The following is an 18,675-nucleotide window of genomic DNA, read 5'->3' as shown; positions in this document are numbered from 1 at the left end:
AGGTAGAGCACAGCAGAGGTTATGAGATGATACAGGATAATGCAGTTTTGATTGACTATCCGAAGAATCACCAAGAAACCAAATAAACTCAGTGCCTCCTAACAACAGCAGTTAGTATTACTCTAAGTACTTTACCTGCACTTTACATAGCAATAAGTAAGGTATGTGCTTTTGTTATTTTTGTTATGTATACAGATGAGGAAATTTTTTTTTCTATAATTATATTTTATTAATTTTCATAAACATTTACAGAGATTTTGGGCTTCCTCTCATTCATTGTTGCACTATTCTCTCTACCCTCCTCCCAGTTTGTTCTTGTCCAAATGCCACAGTGCTTGTCAAAGCCAGTTCTGATTAATCTTCTTTGTCAGTGTGTCCTTTGCCATTCCCTATCACTCCTCCCTGAGAGAGACTTCACCCTGAGTCATAAGGAAAAGGGGACGGCGTATTCTCTTAGCTACTTCCTGCTGAAAAGGGACGTTGTGGGTTTCAGGGTGAAGATCTTCTCTCACTACTCTAAAGGGCCCCTTTGGCAGTAGGAAACACATAGACTATTATGGAGATTGATTTTGGAATTCAGATGCACTCTTATTGATTGTGCTTGGCTGTACATGTACATATCCTTCAAGATGTATCATGGGGGTGTTGCAACCTAGAAGACACAAATTTGGCTAACAAGTTATAGGTACATGAGTCCAAAAATTATGGAAAAGTAAAAGAAAAGATTCTTTCATTGTTTTACAAACACTCCCCCTGGTCCCCTCCACCATGCAGCCCTCGCTCTAGTCTCCTGTGATGACAGATGAGGAAATTAAATCATAAAAAAAGCAAAGTAATTTATCAAAAACAAAAAACTGATTAGTAAAATCACAAACTAGAGCCTGGTAGCCCAACTCCAGGACCTTGTTTCTTTTTTGGGTTTATGCTTGTTTAATTATTTTTTAGTTGGTTTACACACAGTAATTCTTATACATTGTGTTTCATTCATGTACATTGCATTTTATGTAATCTTTCATTTACATTGTGTTTCACACAATCATTTATATACAGTACATTCTATATAATGAATGACTGTTGATCTCTATCTATTATTACCCCATCTTTTGGAGTCCCCATGGAATCTTTTCTATTCCTCCACCCCCCATCTGCCTGCTAAACTCTGCTACCCTAGTGATGTCCACCTTTCCTCTTTCTCCATCTCCTTCCTCCTCCCCCCCTTCCCCTTTCTCTCTCTCTCTCATTGCCATTGAGTCTGAAGCAACTCAGCTGACTCTTTATCAAGTATCCAAGGCTGTAAATAGGATAGGAGTAGATTGTCCTTCTTTGCCCTATAGAGGCTAAGATGGATTCAGAACACCAAAGAAGTACAGTTTTTGAGTTAATAGTACATCTCTGTCTGGACTATGCCATCAGAGCTCTATCATTAAGCAAAGCCTCTGTTATGTAGCTAAGTAAAATGCAGAATGTAAATGTCCAAGGATAAAGAGCAAATTTGTTAAGACTGTTAAATCTTGGAACCATTATTAAATCAAACGTCAAGCTGATTCTTATTGGTTTAGTCATGGTTGACAAAGTAAAAGTCAATCAAATGGGCTAAAATTTGTAAAATTGTGGCTATCCTTGAGAAGAATGGGAATCCCAAAACACTTGATTGTGCTCATCTGAAATCTATACTTGAATCAGGAATCAGTCATCAGAAAAGAGTAAGGAAATACTGCATGGTTCAAAATTAGGAAAGGAATGCAGCAGGGATGTGTCCTGTCTCCATACCTTTTCAATCTATATGTGGAGCAGACTATGCTGGAGGTTTGACTCTATGAGAAGGAATGCAACAACAGGATTGGAGGAAGACTCATCAAAAACCTGCATATGCTGATGACACAACAATCTTGCTTGCAACAATCTTGCTTGCCCAAACTTAGGGGAACCTGAAGCATTTGTTGCAGAGGTTCAAGGACTGCAGTCTTCAGTATGAATTGCAGTTCAATATTAAGAAAACAAAGATTCTTACCGCTGGACAATGACAGCACCATAATGTATGAAAAGAAGATTGAGGTTATTGACAATTTCAACTTTCTCAATTCCACAATCAATACTTTTGGGACAAGAAGGCAAAAAAGATGAATTGCATTAAGGAAATCTGCTGTCAGGGACCTTACCAGAATGCCAAAGAGCAAAAATATCAGTCTAGAGACTAAGGTGTGCCTGATCGAGGCTATGGTGTTTGCAATTACTCGTTGTGCATTACAGCATTGGACAATAACTAAGGATGACCAAAGAAAAATCAATGCCTTTGAGTTGTGGTGCTGGAACAGAGTATCGACCATACCACAGACCGTCAAGAGAATAAACAAGTCAGTCCTGGAGAGAGTGATCCAAATTGTTCATCTCACATACTTTAGTCATGTTGCCAGGACAAACATGTCCTAAGAGAGGGACATTATGCTCAGAAGAGTAAAGGGGCAGCGCAGGAGAGGAAGACCCTAGATGAGATGGATTGACACAGAAAGTGGGATAATGGGGTAGGTATGTCAGAGGCAGTGAAATTGGCTCAGGATAGGACAGGATTCAGGATTCAGAGCTATTGTGCACAGGGTCACTATGAGTCACAGGCCACTTAACGGCACATATCAACAATGACACCTATGCCTATCAGAGCTCTGGTGACCTAGTGAGTAACAAGTTGAGTTGCCAACCCAAAGACAAGCAGTTTGAATCCACCAGCTGCTCCAAGGGGGAAAGATGAGCAATCTTTTCCTACGCAACCACAGCCTGTAAAAACCTTCTCGAGGGTCAGCTGTGAGTGAGTTCCATCCCCAGGACACGAGTCACTAAGTTAGTAACTATAACACTAACATGAATGGGGAGAATTACAGATTGAAACCCTACAGTATTTAATCTCCCTCTTACAAAACAAAGATAGCGTGTCTATTGAGAAGTAAGCAAACCTCTTGACTGAGTGAGACACATTATGCTCCATTGAAATACGGCAGCCCTTTGCTTATTATACTTGAGATGTGTGCCACTCTCCACAGTGCAGGCACTAATACTGAAAACATTCGCTTTGCCTTTCCTGAATCTCCCACTCCAGGTATTGGGCCCATGCTTTTCCCCTTTTTGTACATCTACATTTTATAAATTTTTGTTTGTTCTGATTTTGGTTCATGGGTTTTGACTGAGCCAGTTTGAACTGGTCTGAACCTAATGGAAGACTTGCACTAAACTCTGTTCTTTGGTTGCATTTAGCATAATTTTTTTCTTTAAGATCATAAGATGGAAAGGAGCTGTATCTCTCAAATGAAGTCTATGAGAGTTGTCATCTGTTTTTACTCATCTTTAGACATGACTGTTTCTGAATTTAGAAGGCACTCAGGATTGATTTACAGGTGGAACCTGTAGGGTTTCTCCTTCCCCCCATCGACGTCTGTTTTAGTGCACATGCAGGCTGTAACCCCTCTTGAGGGGGCTTCAGATGCCACCTCCCCCTCTCCTCTCCCCACTCCACAGACCGTTTCTAAATTCTCAGCTTCATTTTATCACATAACGTACATTATGGAACTCTCCATTCTCTTTCCTTTCTTTCTTTTTTTCCCCCCTCAAAAATAGAAATCTATTTGATTAGATGTGATGGCACCAGCGGCAGAAATGTAGCAACATTTTAAATGGTGAGAAATTCATCTCAGTTATCTGGGTTTTCAAAAGCAGATTGCAGTTCCTCAATTTACTTTGTATTGAACTGGGAAAGTTAGATGAACCAAAGCTCAATGACTTGTCTACTCACCTCCAAGTCAATCCGGTGTGTGTGAATGCTGCCTATTTTCTCCTCTTTCTGACTCAATTTATATGGACACGTTTAGAATACTGAAGCTCTCAGATCTTAAATAATCTTTCAGAAATAGTAAGATAAATCAAGACTTGATTGTTTCCTAATACATACACTTTTCTGGTTTTGTTTTGTTTTTTAGCATAAAATTATGTACTATGTATCTGGGAAGAGAATGGACGCACTTGGGACAGACACAAGCTCTACCTACCCAGGAAACCCCAATGTCCGACTCAGATTTTCAATGTAGCAGATGTTATTCAGACTACGTTCAATGTAGTTGCTGTTATTACGAGGTGCCATTGAGTTGTGACCCTGTGAACAATAGATCAGAATGTTGCCCTCTCCTGGGTCATCCTCAAGATCTCTGATATGCTGGAGCCCAATGTTCTAGTCACACCTATAGCATTCTATTAGTGGCTATTCGTGGACTTACATCAGCACGTCACACACACACACACACACACACACACACACACAGTTGTGAATGTTAAGAGGACAGGGTGTATGTCTTATTCTTCTCTGCATTCTCTTTTACAGAACCTTCCAGCAGCAGAGGATCATTAACAGATTGTTGCATTAAAAGATCAAGTGGCACTCAGGATTTTAACATTCTATTTGTTTTCCTTCCCTTGTTGTTTTCCTGCCTGCTTGTTATCTGCCCTGCCTTCCCACCTTGTCCATTTGGACCTCAGGGCAAAGTGCCTAAAACCATCACATCAATCAAGTAGAATATTTAAGAACCAGAGGCTTTGAAATCATTCCAATCAAGCTCAGAATTACATTTCTAAATTTACTCTGGCCATTTCATAAGTAGATTTAGCAACTAGCTAACTGCTACCCCAGGAGAGGGGGAGGAAAGCAGATACTTAATGAATTTGGTCAGACATATGATGTAACAGATGTCCAATGTGGCACCATGAGCTTAAATCATAAATGTGATGCCTCTGTTTGGCATGGCAAAATGTATTAGAAATGCTTTATCGGTCACTGGGCAACTTGCTGGATGGAGAGGGAACAATCCTGAAAAAATGCAAGAGCTGTCTCTAGTACTATCTCGAAGGGAGCTCTGGAGAAACACAGATAATCTGCTAGCAATGATTCATCAAGTTGGTCCTTTGTTTCACTAATTTGAGTGTCAAGTGCAACCATACAATAAAGAATTGCCAAGACCAGATAAGATTCTCCTCAGGCTGCTGCTTTGCCTGCCCTAACAACTGTACTATTCATGCCTTAGCACAAATTGAATAAATAGCTCAAGGCTGGCAATGCTGGGCAGTGTTTCCAATATTCTGCTTTTCCTTGAAAGACAGCTCCCTTGCTTTCGCGCCTTTCCCTAAACATTTTGCACTGGCAAAATTAGGAAAGTTGCATTTAATAATTTTTACTTTCTTACTACTGACCATGGTAGGATGCCTCATAAGTTAAATATAGTTTTTGTTGTATCATCAATCTAGCAATGGATTAGTGAAGATTAAAAACGGATTGTAATGCCTTTTTTGGCCTTGAGAAAGCTGTTATTGTGCCCATGGTTCAGTTGGCTTGCTGATCATTTCCACTCTAATGTAATCTTTACCATTACACTGCTACAGGTGAGGTGTTAAGTAATACATTAACAGAACTATTTTCACTGAGCAATTTCAAAAGAAATATGTTTTTAGCTAAATTAGACATTTAACAAAGGCCATTTATAATGCAATGAAGGGAAGAGCATATCCTTAAAACAGGCTATTGATGTGAAATTCCTCACATAAAACAATAATTATGGGTGGGGTTTTTCCCTCCCATTGACTTCTGAATGTGAAATTAGGTACCAGCAGCATACCAATATAAGGGAAGCAACAAAGGCTTTAAGATTCTTAATGAAATGAACAGCGAGCAGTTTTCACTTTTGCCATTAGAAATGTTTCACTAAAAAGAGGAGGACTCTACAGGTCTGGTTAAACAAACAAATAAAATGTGCTGATTTTTTTAAACTTGAAAATCACTTTAATGAACACTAGGAACCTCCGAGGACAAACAGAAGTAGAAATTACAATGTTTAAACAAAATGATGAATGGGATAATTTCTGTGAAATATTTTCATATAAAGATTGTATGAGAATGACTTGGGGGTTTTTTTAAAAGTACAATTAAGGAGGTAGATCATGTTAGAAATATTACAATTGGAAAATTCAAATAACGAATCATTTGTGGTGATAATTCTGTGGTAGATTTCTACATGTTATGAATGTAAATGCAAAACCTATAAATAAGACTATTGACATTTAGTCAGTTCACTTATATTTATCAACATCACAAAGCCAAGCACGCAGTTTGTAAATTTCCAGTGGCTATCAAAATTCAGAATTCAATAAGGTTCTCTTCCATTTTCACTTGATAATTTCATGAAAGACAAATAAGCTCTCACACCACGAGGTGACTATGTGACATGGTTAACTCTCTCGCCCCAGAAAATTCCAACGGGCTGAAAAATATTCTCTGGGGGCTGGGAAGGGGGGCGGGATGTAGAGTTCTTTAGGACCCAGCAGGCGGCGGCAGGCGGCAGTTGTGTAGATCACTGAGAGACTATGAGGGTCCGGCTCAGTTTTAATTCTCTCTAATCTCTGCAACAGCGGCTCTTCCTGGGTCCTGCGCCTCCTAAGCTTGCTCTGCCACTGCTGGCCACTGGGCAACAATCAGAGCCACCCCAGTTCCATCACCCACCATGGAAATCCTCCAAGAAAAAGTGGTCCCAGATGCGCGTGCCTGAGGATTCCGCACAAAAGAGGTGCCCAAAATGAAGACCCTGATGGTGAGTCAGTTGTAACTCCTCTGGGCTGAGGTAGGGACCACCGGCCACTGGAGCCCTGGGCACTGGGGCGAACCCGGGGGCATCTAACCCTGCGCCCTGAGGTCTCCCGTTACAAAGGGACAACTTTCCACCTGCTCCGCTTCCCCTCTGGACTCCGTAGCTCAAGCTGAGCTTAGAATCCCAGAGCCGGGATGGGGAACTCCGGTTGCCTTGGCTCCCGGAGCTCTGGCCAGAGGTCTAAGAGAACAGCAGAGATTGGAGAAGAGGCGGACAGCTGAGCAGGTTGCTTGGGGTACTTGGGGATACCCAAAAGAAACAGCCTGGAGAAACTAAGAGGGGAGGCAAGGGGACAGGTTTGCAGACTTTCTTGGTTCCCTAGTCTGATTACAAACTTGCAAGAATCGCCTGGAGACCCAGAGATTCCGAGAAGAAAGGAGGTGCAATGGTTAAAGATGATAGCAGCTGAGCTGGAGCAGAGGGCCACCTTCCCAAAGTGCGGGCCGACCCCTGCCCTCGCCCACCCGGCGCGCTCTCGCTCCCGCAGCCAGCGCCGCACACCACCTGCCCCCTGCCGAGAGATCTGGGCGTAGGCAGCCCGCCCGGCGCGCCTGTAGCATGCCCTGCCAAGAGCGCAGGGACTGCGCCTCCTCTTCTGCATAGTGCTTTGGGTGGCTGGGTTCCGGGCCATCAACACCCTCAGGGGAGGCCATCACCCTTCCCCGAGGGTCAGACCCTGGCATGGTTTCCCCAGCGCACCGGGTCCGAGCTCAGACGCTTCTCTTCTGCTCTCTCCCGTCTGCCGGCAGCGCCATGGTCTGGCAGTGTGTTTAGCGCTCACCACCATGTGCACCAGCTTGTTGCTTGTGTACAGCAGCCTTGGCGGCCAGAAGGAGCGGCCCTTGCAGCAGCAGCAGGCGGCGACAGGCAGCGCACAGCCTTTGGCGGAGAGCAGCCCCCCTCCGCGCCCCGCGGCGCCCGCGGGACCACGGCCCCTGGAAGGATACCTCGGCGTGGCTGACCACAAGGTGAGGATTCCGGAGACCCAGCCTCAGGATCCCACACACGTGAGCTTGCCGGGGTCCCAGGCAGAGCCGCCTTGAGTTGGTGTGATTCACAGGCTGGAGGGGGCGTGGACCCGCTCGGTTAGGGTAAGGGTGGGTTGAGGGAAATCCTACTTGCTATAGATTTTTATTTGCAAAGGAATGCAAAGTTTTTCAGAGAATAAGGGTAAAGTGAGTGGATCCTAAAAGACAATTTCCTAACAGCGACTAGCCCAGGGACTAGATCTCACCTTTTATACCAGAATGAAGCCTCCTGTGGATGCCCAGTTCCTGAAATCTCCCACTTAGCTCCCAAGTCGCACCTAGGAGGGTGGTGCTTGTACCTGTGAGGGCATTTCTAAGACTCAAGACCTGAGGAGGAAGAGCTGCAGGTCTTGGACGCTACTCAGACTCCAAGGTTTCCCTCTGATCTCTCCTGCTGCCTTTCTGGGTTGAATTACCCTGGCCCTAGGGAAAGGTGCTTTGCCTGGCAGGGCGCACTCTGGAAGCTGGAGGCACAAAACATTGGCTTGAACCTCATCTTGAGAACCTGTTTTTCCCAGCCTTCTGGGAAATTTCTACATGGCTCGGCTAATAATTAATAAAATGAATTCTTAAAAATTGAGCTTTCTTTACTTGGAATAACAAAATTTTGCTTTCAATGTATAAGCACCTGGGAGGACCCTAATCAAGTTATGTTGTTTGTTTTGCTTGTTTTTATTTTGGGAAGATATTTGACTATAATTTAAGTGTACTTCTCATTTATGGAAGTTGCTAATATGTTTTTATTAAACTGCATTCCATTAGGTACCTGCTGTATAAAACTGGAGGATTTCGTAGAATATCACAACCATGCTTCTTTTTTCTTACAAATTCTGCAATTGTGAACAAAAGTTAACGCTTGATGGATGCTCCTGTTGTGTGAAAAGATTGTTCTTAACATGCATGAAAAAGTCAACTTTTAAAAAAAAGTGGCAGTCAAAACATTGCCATTCATCATATAAATGCATAATGTTGAAAAATGTTGGTGGACACAAAAGAATTTAAAATAGGATGCAGCCTATCTTTGAATGTCTGTGAAAAACAGCTTGTCAGGAACTGTGGATGGATGGATGGATACATAGATGCATAGACAAACACATACATAGGTGTGAATGCATAATACACACCAGTTTGAAACAGTGAAAAGTGTGGGTAAGGGTATTGAGTTGGGAAAGATCTCTGTGTTGGAAGAAGAAAAGAAAGTTTCTTTAAAAAGGTTGAGCTTACCATTTAAAAACAGAAAAGGTGGAAATATTTCTTTGAAGTGATTGTTTTGGTTTTGTTTCAGCTGGTAAACTCCTGAAATCCAAGAGAGACAGCTATCTATTTTACAATTTCACTTTTCTCTTCAAGTTGTTGATTGTTTGTGTGCTTTGTAACTGCATGTGCATGCAACCAATAAAGACTGATTTCTAGAAAAGTTCAGACTTTGATTTTGGCTGTAGATGGATGTGGTATTCCCATGTAATGATGTATGATGAACACATTGAACTCACTGGATTTCACTGCTATAGTTTGGTAGACATAACTATTTAATATTTGTTAATTGATGTGGATTTCAAAGGGAAAATTTGCTCAAAGTTTTGATCTGTCTTTGGGAAAATATTCCTGATACATTCTTTTCTGCACAGAATCATCTAAGATTATTGCTAGTTAAACAAAATAAACCCTAATATTCATATGTCATCTCATTTCTTAATGTTTCTAAAACTTTGTTCATTTAAATAACAAACAGCTCTGTTCTATTTTGGAAGGTATGTTGAAATTTTATATGCAGAATTGGCATCATTAGTAGTGAAGAGTGTCAAAGACTGCACAGTGACGTATGAATGATACATATTACGGTAGTATTTGAAATTCTGAGCAGAGAATTTTCAACATGGCCCGAAAGTTCTGTTTAGACAATTATAGGACAATTTCAGAAAAAAATCTTTCACATACAACCAAAATTTCCTTCCCAGAAGAGGTTTCAAAAGAACTTACCCAATTTAAGCAAAGGAACGAAAGCAAATTTTAAAAATGATGCCTTCTCTCTAGACGTTATTCCCGTTATCCCACCTGCTTGAATATAAATTTCTGCTCAGAATGTAATACTACTTGTTAGCTACCTCTAAATTAGCACCTGACCCTTAGTATCCCTGTGTACAGTGGAATTGGATAGTTGTGATCGATAGGGTTTTCAATGACTGGCTTTTTCTATCTTAGCCTAGGAGCTCTATGAATACTGTTCAGTATAATACCAACATCCAAACCTGCACTTGACAAACAAGTGGTGACTGTACTCGAGCCGTAGTAACCAAATAGTTAAACTGGGTTTCCTGCATGAAAGACAACACAATTTTGATCACTAAGCTACTGGTGGCCCTCTCCTACTATTTATTGTCTAGAAATTGAGTGGAGCTATATTTTCAATGTTTTCTGAAGGTATTGTTTGCGTTCTCCAGAAGTTGTTTAATTAGGTTTTCGTTGGGCTCCTTCTCTAGTCTATTCAGACAGAAATATTTTTCTTTTTTTAATGCAAATCCTTTTTTCTTCTAATTAACTCAGAGGGGAGGTAGGAAAGGAAAGCTTTTCTATCCTTACTGTATTGCTGTATGATACTCTGGATTTTTTTTTTGTTTGGGTTTTTTTGGTTTTGTTTTTGTTTTTTTTTTAACTCTCATATCATGCCTTAGAAAATTTAAAGGATATACCGGACGCCGTGACCAGCATACCATATGTTGGTGCATATTGAATGAGGATTCCAACAGACTTCCTTTCCATTGATTCAGAGGGTCTGGAGAGAGTTAAAGATACCATTTAGGAAAATATTCACCGCTCCATGGTTGGAAGTCCCAAAGACTGATAAATATGTAGTGTTTATATTCTGTTACATGATGGTATTAACATTTTAACTCCAAGATTAAATCCGACAGGTGGTCCTAATCCTCAGCACCTGATTTTCACAAATTACAGCCTGTCTGCAATGATAGTCTTGTCTCATATGGCTGCAGACGGAATTACTGTCGAGATTAAATCACTATGTACTTTTGTTGAACGCTATGCTGCAAGTCAAGGCAGTAATCATTGATGAGCAATATGTGTTGAAGCTTAAAATACCACTTTCCATGGGCATATTCCCCACTTCCTCTTTCAGAATATCAAATGCAATTCGACTAATTCCAATCTGACTAAATGAATGCTATTTGTAGTTCCTTGAAATAGCAAAGGCATTTCTTTTTCTGTTAGATTTTTTTTCCCTTTCCAGTCCCAATACCTCTCGCCTTTATATATCCCCCAAAATCTTCCAGAAAGTCCTTTCCATATTGTAATCTATAACTTACTGCTGCTTTGTCTGAAGCATGCCCTTATTCTTGTATTTTCCTTTTTATAAAAAAATAAAACAAAAAACAAAACAACAAAAAACCATTGATTTCTATCCAAATCAGTCAAACAAAGAATTCCAATTTCATGGTTTGGGAGACTTGCATTTGAAACTACCACATAATATATAACCAATCTTGAAGGTGGAAAAGCCACCTCTACACTAGATCAAATCAACCCCCTACCATAGAGAAAAGCTCTGGAGTCATAACAGAGTGAAAGGGGCTCATCTTCCAGAGTCTGAATCTGGTCTAGGGGGGGTGATAGTCATTTGCCATCTTGTCTACCCTGTGCCGATTCCAGTTGATAGAAGACCTATCACAGAAGGCCCATTGCCATCTAATCTGCCTTTTTCTGAGCTCGCTTATGAAAAACAATGATCAATAGGGCTCTAAAGATGAACAGTTGTATTCTCCCTTCAGAAGTAGCCCCCAGGAATGAGTTTAACTCCTATCAGTAGCTTTCTTGTTCCTGGTTCCTTTCCACTACTTATTTAAAAAAACTGCTTAGCAGTAGTAGGACTGTTTCTACTGATTGTTAGGTGTTCCATTGAAATGAAAGAATAAGTCAATGCAAGAGTTGATTAATAGTCCAAAGCCAGTGCATAGTGTACAGTTATTTTGAAACTGTCATAAATATCTCTACTTCAGAAAAGCATCTAAGTTATCAAAAGGAAGTTGACACTATTTATTACACTTTATGACAAATGAGCCATCCAGTGATCTGAATAATAAGTCCTTTGAATAGCAAAGACATTCAGAATTTCCTAATTTTAAGTGATAAAGTATTATAAACATAAAACTTGTCAGCTATAATAATGAAAAAAATCACAAAGGATTAAGTAATAGGAATTATAAAAGGAATTTTTTCTTTTTTCATGAGTGAAGTTCTTTGACTAAAGGTTGTTTTTTATAGGAAAAATGTTTTCTAACATTTTGAAAAATACTTAACCTTCTTTAATTCTTTGGGAGTTTGTTTGAAACAGTTCTTCAGGTTCCCACTGGGGTAATCCTAGGTTAACTTCCTAACACAGTTCAGCCCAAATTTGGTGGGTGAATCTGAGCCAGCCCTCTCTCAAGTTCTGTGTCTGCTGATGCTTAAAAATTTATTCTGCTGCACTGCAACCCCAGAGGTGCACAGTTCAAATCCACCAGATGCTCTGCTGGAGAAGGAGGGGCCATGTCCTCCTGTACAAATCAGATCCAACTTGATGGTACACACACACACAAAATAATAAAACTTTAAAAAAATTTGTTCTGACTCAAGTACCATGAACTGACTGGTGCTCCCCAACCCCCAAAAAATATGGGCAACTTACCTAAGTCATGACATGATTCTCAGTGATCTGACAATGATGTAATTAGGAAGATGTGTTGTGATACAGTCAACAACTAGGTTGTGGTCTGATATGTTCAAACATTTAGTTGTAAAGAGTTAGCTGGGTTGCCACACCATTACTTAAGTTACCACCCTGATCTTGCATAAGAGGAGTTTCTTTACAGTGTGCCCTGCATCATCTTTTATCATAGAAGAGATGAAAGAGAAGTGAACTGAGAGAGGGGTATGTCAGTATCACCAAGGAAAAGTTAGAGGTACCATAGTCTTTGCACTGAGAAACTCTCAAATCCTAGAGAAAATGATGCTAAAATAGCTGGAGATCTCCAAAGAACACTGGGCACACAGATATTAAAAGGAGAAAAGGACCTCTCACTAGACCCCATAGAGAGCTGGTATCTTGAATTTGAGCACTTGAACTTCTAGGATTCTAAACTATGAGAATACACTTAAGTTTTAAAAAGGCATCATTAGTGATATTTCTGATATAGCAGCACTAGGTAACCAAGACAACTTGCCATTTGTTTTCCTGGAAAATCTCTTTCCCCAAATTTTTTTCATATTTTTATTGGCTTGCATACAGACATTCATATACAGTGTGTTTCATTCATATACATTGGGTTTTATACAATCTTTCATTTACATTGTTCTATATAATTCATTATTATTTCTGTGTCTACCATATCTATATCTAAGTCTGTTGTTTCCCCATCTTTACAGGTTTCCATTGACTCTTTCCTACTCCTTCATACCCCATCCATGGATTGACCTCTGCTATCCTAGTGATTTCCCTCTTTTCCTTCTTTCCCCCCCTTTCCTTCTCCCCCCCTTTTGAACATTTATTTATACACATCTTGCGCAGTTATCCTTCTGTTTTTTACAATAATGGTCTTGTGCAGTATTTGTCTTTATAAGAATGAGTTAGTTCACTCAGCATAATACTCTCTAGACTCTCTCATGTTATATAATATTAAATTTTTGCTTCCTTGGTTTCATCTTCTTAGTAGCTCCCTTTTCTCATTCCCTACACATCAGCCTTGTTTGTTTCCTGTATGACCATAACCAGTATCCACAGTTCTTAAAGTTTACTTGATTTTCACCTGCTTTCCTCCATACTAAAATCTAAGTACTGTGAAAACAAAGCCTTTGTCTATCTTATTTACCACTTTGACCTCAAGAATTTAGAACAAGACCTTGTAGACAGTAGTAGTAGTAGCTTGCGCTGTTGTTAGGTAGTTGTTAAGCAATTACAAGTAAACTACAACTCCCAGCAGCACTGTGAACAGATTGAAACCTTGTCCTATCTTGAACCTTCCTCACAGCCTCTGCCATAATTAAGCCCATTGTTGTAGTCACTGTATAAATTCATTTCACTGAGGGTTTTCCTCTTTGCAGCTAACCCTCTACCTGTCTATGGAATTTAGGAGGCACCACAGTATGTGTTTACTGAAAGAGTAAAGAATACTGTGAAGAATAACCAAGAACCTTAATGCCAGGTGATTCCCTTACCGGAGGCATCAGTGTAGCTCCAAGTTTACCAGACATGTTTTAGCTCAGTCTCATTTTGCTTTATGTTTAGAACAAAAAAGAAAAGAGAAAATAAGGAAGAAAATAATGTTAGACATCAGAATGTTTGGAAGTGGGATTTAGGAATTGAAATTTTAACAAATGTTCCTTATGATGCTTATACATATTGAAATTTGAAAATCACTGTTTGAAATGCTTTTAGTCACTACAATTCAGGGAACTGTAGCTTATTCATTTCTGGGTTCTTAAAGTTAATCATAGCCCTCAGTAAATATTCACCGAATGCCTAATAGTTGCAAAATTAAGTATTCTGAAAAAAGAGCACAGTCTCTACCCTCAAAGAATCTTTGATCTAATTGGAAAAAAAGATAAAGAAGCAAGAGAGTTAAATAATAATGCAAGTGCTAAATAATATGAAACCAGGAAACAATAGATCAAGAAACTGACATTAAAAAGGAGGCAATTCCTGTGATCTTTCTCCATCTGTAAAATAAATTAAATTCCATTATTACCTTAGAAGTTGTAGAGCTTTCAAACTAACATTCCCATTATTTTTTTTACTTATTCTATAATATAGATAGCCATCCAATGAATAATTAGCAAACAACTTAGATATCAAAGGAACTTCAAAGTCAATTTATTTTAAATTCAAAATATAAATCTATTTATTATTTCCCTTTGGCACAGCATAGTCTCATGGATTCTTAAAGGGAGGTTAACCTGGCTCATTTATCTCCATAGTGTGTGGTGACCATCTGCTCCATACTAAATCTCAGAGCTCAAGGTATGATGAATGGGAATATAAATATGCTGGCTCCAAGACTGAGCTCCCTTGGGAGCTCTGGTGACGTAGTGGTAAAGAGTTGCACTGCCAGCCCAAAGGTGTACAGGGTTTGAATACACCAGCTTCTCTATGGGACAAAAATAGACAATGTCTTCTCTTGCAATTTACTCTCTGAAAACCCACTGGGGAGTTAGCTATGAGTTGGTTTCAACTCTGTGGTAAACAACAACAACCAAGGCAGAATATTTACAAGTAGATCGGTTCTGGAAACCTGTGATAGAGGTGACCTTCTATAATAAGAGCCAAGTCATAGGCTCATATGACATAGGGCAGCCATATCTGACCTCTTCTAACTCAACAAAGGGTAATTGCCCCATATCAACAGCATCTTCAACAAAAAAAAAAACAATTACCTCTCATGCTCCAGTACCACTTTCTACTATTAATTAAAATACCAATCTTCTTGCTTTACAAGGTCCGAAATCCATTGCAATAGCTCAAAGAACACTCAGAATCACACTCACACTTATGAAATTTATTAGGTAGGTTTAAGGCTATAATCCAAGTTGATAGCAAGATACAGTCACTCAGTCAGAACTGTTGTTGCACCTCTGCCTTCAGGCTCACAGCTTTCTTAGTCCTTCAAGTTATGGCTTTCCCCCCTAGTCTTCCAACAAACTTGAGAGAAGGCTCCTAGTTCTGGTTCTGTAGGGTAATAATCTCAAGGTCAGCTCAGTCTCTTGTCAGGTCTCTGGTTCATTGTTGAAGCTGTTACTGTTGCTCCTGTAGACCCTCGTCTGAGTGGCAAAGGAGTTTTTTACCTTGAATTACATTTACTCGGTGTTTTTTCTTCTTCTTTGTTGGAGGTGAAATTCTCAGATTCTGCTGCTAAATTCTCTCGATTTAATGGCAAGACTAGCCAGCTCTTTTGTGGATGAACAGGTATGCCTCATGCGTATGATTCTGCCCATCCATATAGCACAGTCAAAGTTAATGGTGGGAAAGCCATTCTGAAAGGTGAATCCCAAACATCACAGACCATCCCCTGGCTTTTCTAGCCTTTAACCTTCATATTTGGAAGAATGCAGCCAGCTACTTCATGCCTTATGCCTTAATTTCCCCCATTTGAGATAGCCAATTTCTGATTTGCCCATCCCTGTCAAATCAGTGTTCTGAGGAAACAAGTATATTATTTTCTCTGAAGAATCTTCTGTACCCTTTGGAACCTTGAGCTTCTGCATCCATAAGCAAAGTTCAGTCAAGAGCAAGCTGACAGGTTGCAACAACCAACACTCCCTCACACCATGGAACATCTTTTCTTCACCTTGTTGGGTTCTGGTCAACTCATCCTCAGCCATGCTTGGCTAGGCATCAGCCACAAACTCAGGAGTCCACACTTCTTCTTGTGTTCCAGACTGACTGGTGCCTTCACTCAGTCTTAGCTCTGAGAAGCAGCCAAGTCAACAAGCCCAGGGTCCTCCTGACTCTCTACTCCTCAAGCCAGCAGCCCTTCTGTCCTTACCCATACACCTGTGCATGCTAGGTGGACAGTCCCACAGGAACATAGCCAAGCTCAGATTGTCTATTTATTTTATAAATATTTATTTATATTTATTTCTTTTTGTATGCCTCCTACTTCCACTCCAGTGGATCCAGGAAGTCACCACGAATAAGCATATTCCCTAGTTCCCTTTAACTTCAAGTCCTGGAAGCGAGCTCTGATGGGCACCAACTTTTCCCTGCCTCAGAAGCCAAATAGTTTATTCCCATTTTAAAAGTCAAAGTCTTTTCTCTATTCCTCGCTTTCGCTCGAGCAAGCTCATTCTCCTTTCTTGCCTTACTTTCAAATGTTGTTTGAGTACCTTTGAGTCGGAACCAAATCATAACTGACCTTCCAGAGGTTTTTCAGAGGCAGTGAATTGCATGGGAAGAGATTGTCCTTCCATCTTCCACAGAGCTGGTGGATTCCAGCTCAGTGCCTCTGGGATCTCAACTCAGCTTCTTACTACTAGGCCACTGGCTTAAATCTCTTCAATCACAAGTCCAAGATGAGTCTACAAATCTAAGCAAATGCAAATCTCCTGGCAGTACTGGGTTGGACTTAATTTTTCTCCTAGACTAAGCCCCATGTCATCGTCTAAAATCTACTATCAACAAGCATTTATCAGGATCAATTTTCCCATTTAGCATATCCAGTTGGGTAACTGGCCAGAGACAGACTTAAAGGCTTTCCATAATCTACAATATATATCCTAACATTATAACATACAGTATTCATTTTTCCAATATATCTAAACATTACTACAAAGAAGAAACATAAGAGACAGCAATATCCATAAAGTTAAATCAGTAAGAACTTTAACCACTTTTACAGTATATCTTAACATTATTATATGGAAGAAACAAGAATACTCATAAAGTTTAATCAACAAAACATTAACATATAAACCTTTAAAGAAATTCCCAGCTTCAACTTACTCTCCACCATAAATATGGTCTCAGGTCTCTGCCTTTTGTCTAAGGCAAAAAAACCCTTCTCAACTTTTTTTTTCATGTTAGTGGAAGCAAAAGTAGCCATTTTAGCTGAACTCTTACAGAACCCCACACTTTCATGAGTCTGGAGTCATTGCAACAAACTTCACTTCTAACAGCAACTGTAAAAGGAGCAAAAGCCACAAGGTGGCGAAACAGATGGGAATGGCTACACCTGACCTCTACTAACTCCACAAAAGGGAACTGCCTCATCAACAGCATTCATAACACAAAACTGATTCCCATGAGGTCAGACAAGACCCCATGCTCCCAGACCCCAAACTTACTGCTCTACTGGGTCCAAAACCAATAGTAATAGTTCACAGAGCACATGGAACCATTAGAAAAGTCAAAAGGCTATATAATTCAAGTTGGTTGCAAGATACAATCACTCAGTCAGAATAGCTGCTGAAATGTGCCCACAAGTACCTCAACCTTCAGTCTCAAGGCTTTCTCAGTCCTGCCAATTATGACTCAGACGAGCCGAACCTCAGTCCTCCAGCAATCATGGGTGAAGGATCCTAGTTTTGAGCTGTACGGTAGCAGCCTCAAGGTCAGCTCTGTTTCATGGTGAATCTTTGGTTCTCCTGCTGCTCCTGTAAACCCTGGTCTGAGATGGTGCAGCAATCTTTGGCTTTGAAGGACGCTTACTCTGGATTCTCTGCTTCTTCTCTGTTGATGGTAAGATTTTCAAATTCTGCTGCTGAATCATCTCCATTTAAAGGCCAGACTAGCCAATCCCTTGGTGGATAGACTAACACACCCTTTTTGTATGATTCTGCCAATCCACCTGACAAGGTCAAATGACTGGTTAAGGAAGCCATTTTGAATAATAAACCTCTGACACCATACTTTTTATAACCTTTAGGGTAATGGGAAGTGCAGCATCATTTCTATGCTTTAGATACTGAGATAGAGTAGGATTAAGGATGAAAAAAGATTGAAAAGTAAAAATGCATCATTAATCAGCAAGACATTGTTAAAGCCTCTTATGTGCTGATTATATACGGTTTGAGCAACCATGGAAGATTCTAAGTATAAGACAAGAAATAATTGTATTTTAAATAATATGACCTATCCCCTGAACTTGGTTTAAAAGAACGGCTTTATGAGATAATTTTTTATCAAAAAAACTTGGGGAATGATTTTTTGTAAATTTTTATTTTATTGTATTAATTTTAACGAACATTTACAGAGATTTTGGATTTCCATTCATTCATTGTTGCACTTTTCTTCCTGCCCACCCCTCCCCACCCAGTTTGCTCTTCTCTTTGAAAAGTGAAAGAAAAATTCCTTCATTGGTATACAATCCCCCTACCTCCCCACCCATCGAGTACACTCCACTATGCAACCTTCATTCTGGACTCTTGTGATAACCATAATACCCTATCATATAACGTTTTTAAACTGTTCTCTCTCTCTCTCTCTCTCTCTC

General features: G+C 40.1%; 1 protein-coding gene across 1 annotated transcript in view; it reads left to right on the top strand.

Moving 5' to 3' along the window:
• The first annotated feature begins 6,602 nt into the window (after nucleotides 1–6,602).
• The window catches only part of ST6GALNAC5 (ST6 (alpha-N-acetyl-neuraminyl-2,3-beta-galactosyl-1,3)-N-acetylgalactosaminide alpha-2,6-sialyltransferase 5), a 315,495-nt gene continuing 303,422 nt past the window's right edge, over nucleotides 6,603–18,675 (top strand). The window contains exons 1-2 of the mRNA XM_006888597.1: nucleotides 6,603–6,617; nucleotides 7,424–7,642. Coding sequence (XP_006888659.1) covers nucleotides 6,603–6,617; nucleotides 7,424–7,642 — 234 coding nt within the window. The remainder of the gene's footprint in view (nucleotides 6,618–7,423; nucleotides 7,643–18,675) is intronic.

Source organism: Elephantulus edwardii, unplaced genomic scaffold (assembly GCF_000299155.1).
Source record: "Elephantulus edwardii isolate Elephantulus edwardi_28Jun2011 unplaced genomic scaffold, EleEdw1.0 scaffold00069, whole genome shotgun sequence".
NCBI classification, from domain to species: Eukaryota; Metazoa; Chordata; class Mammalia; order Macroscelidea; family Macroscelididae; genus Elephantulus; species Elephantulus edwardii.
The sequence above is the reverse complement of the archived record's forward strand: the minus strand, read 5'-3'. Positions and strand labels throughout refer to the sequence as shown.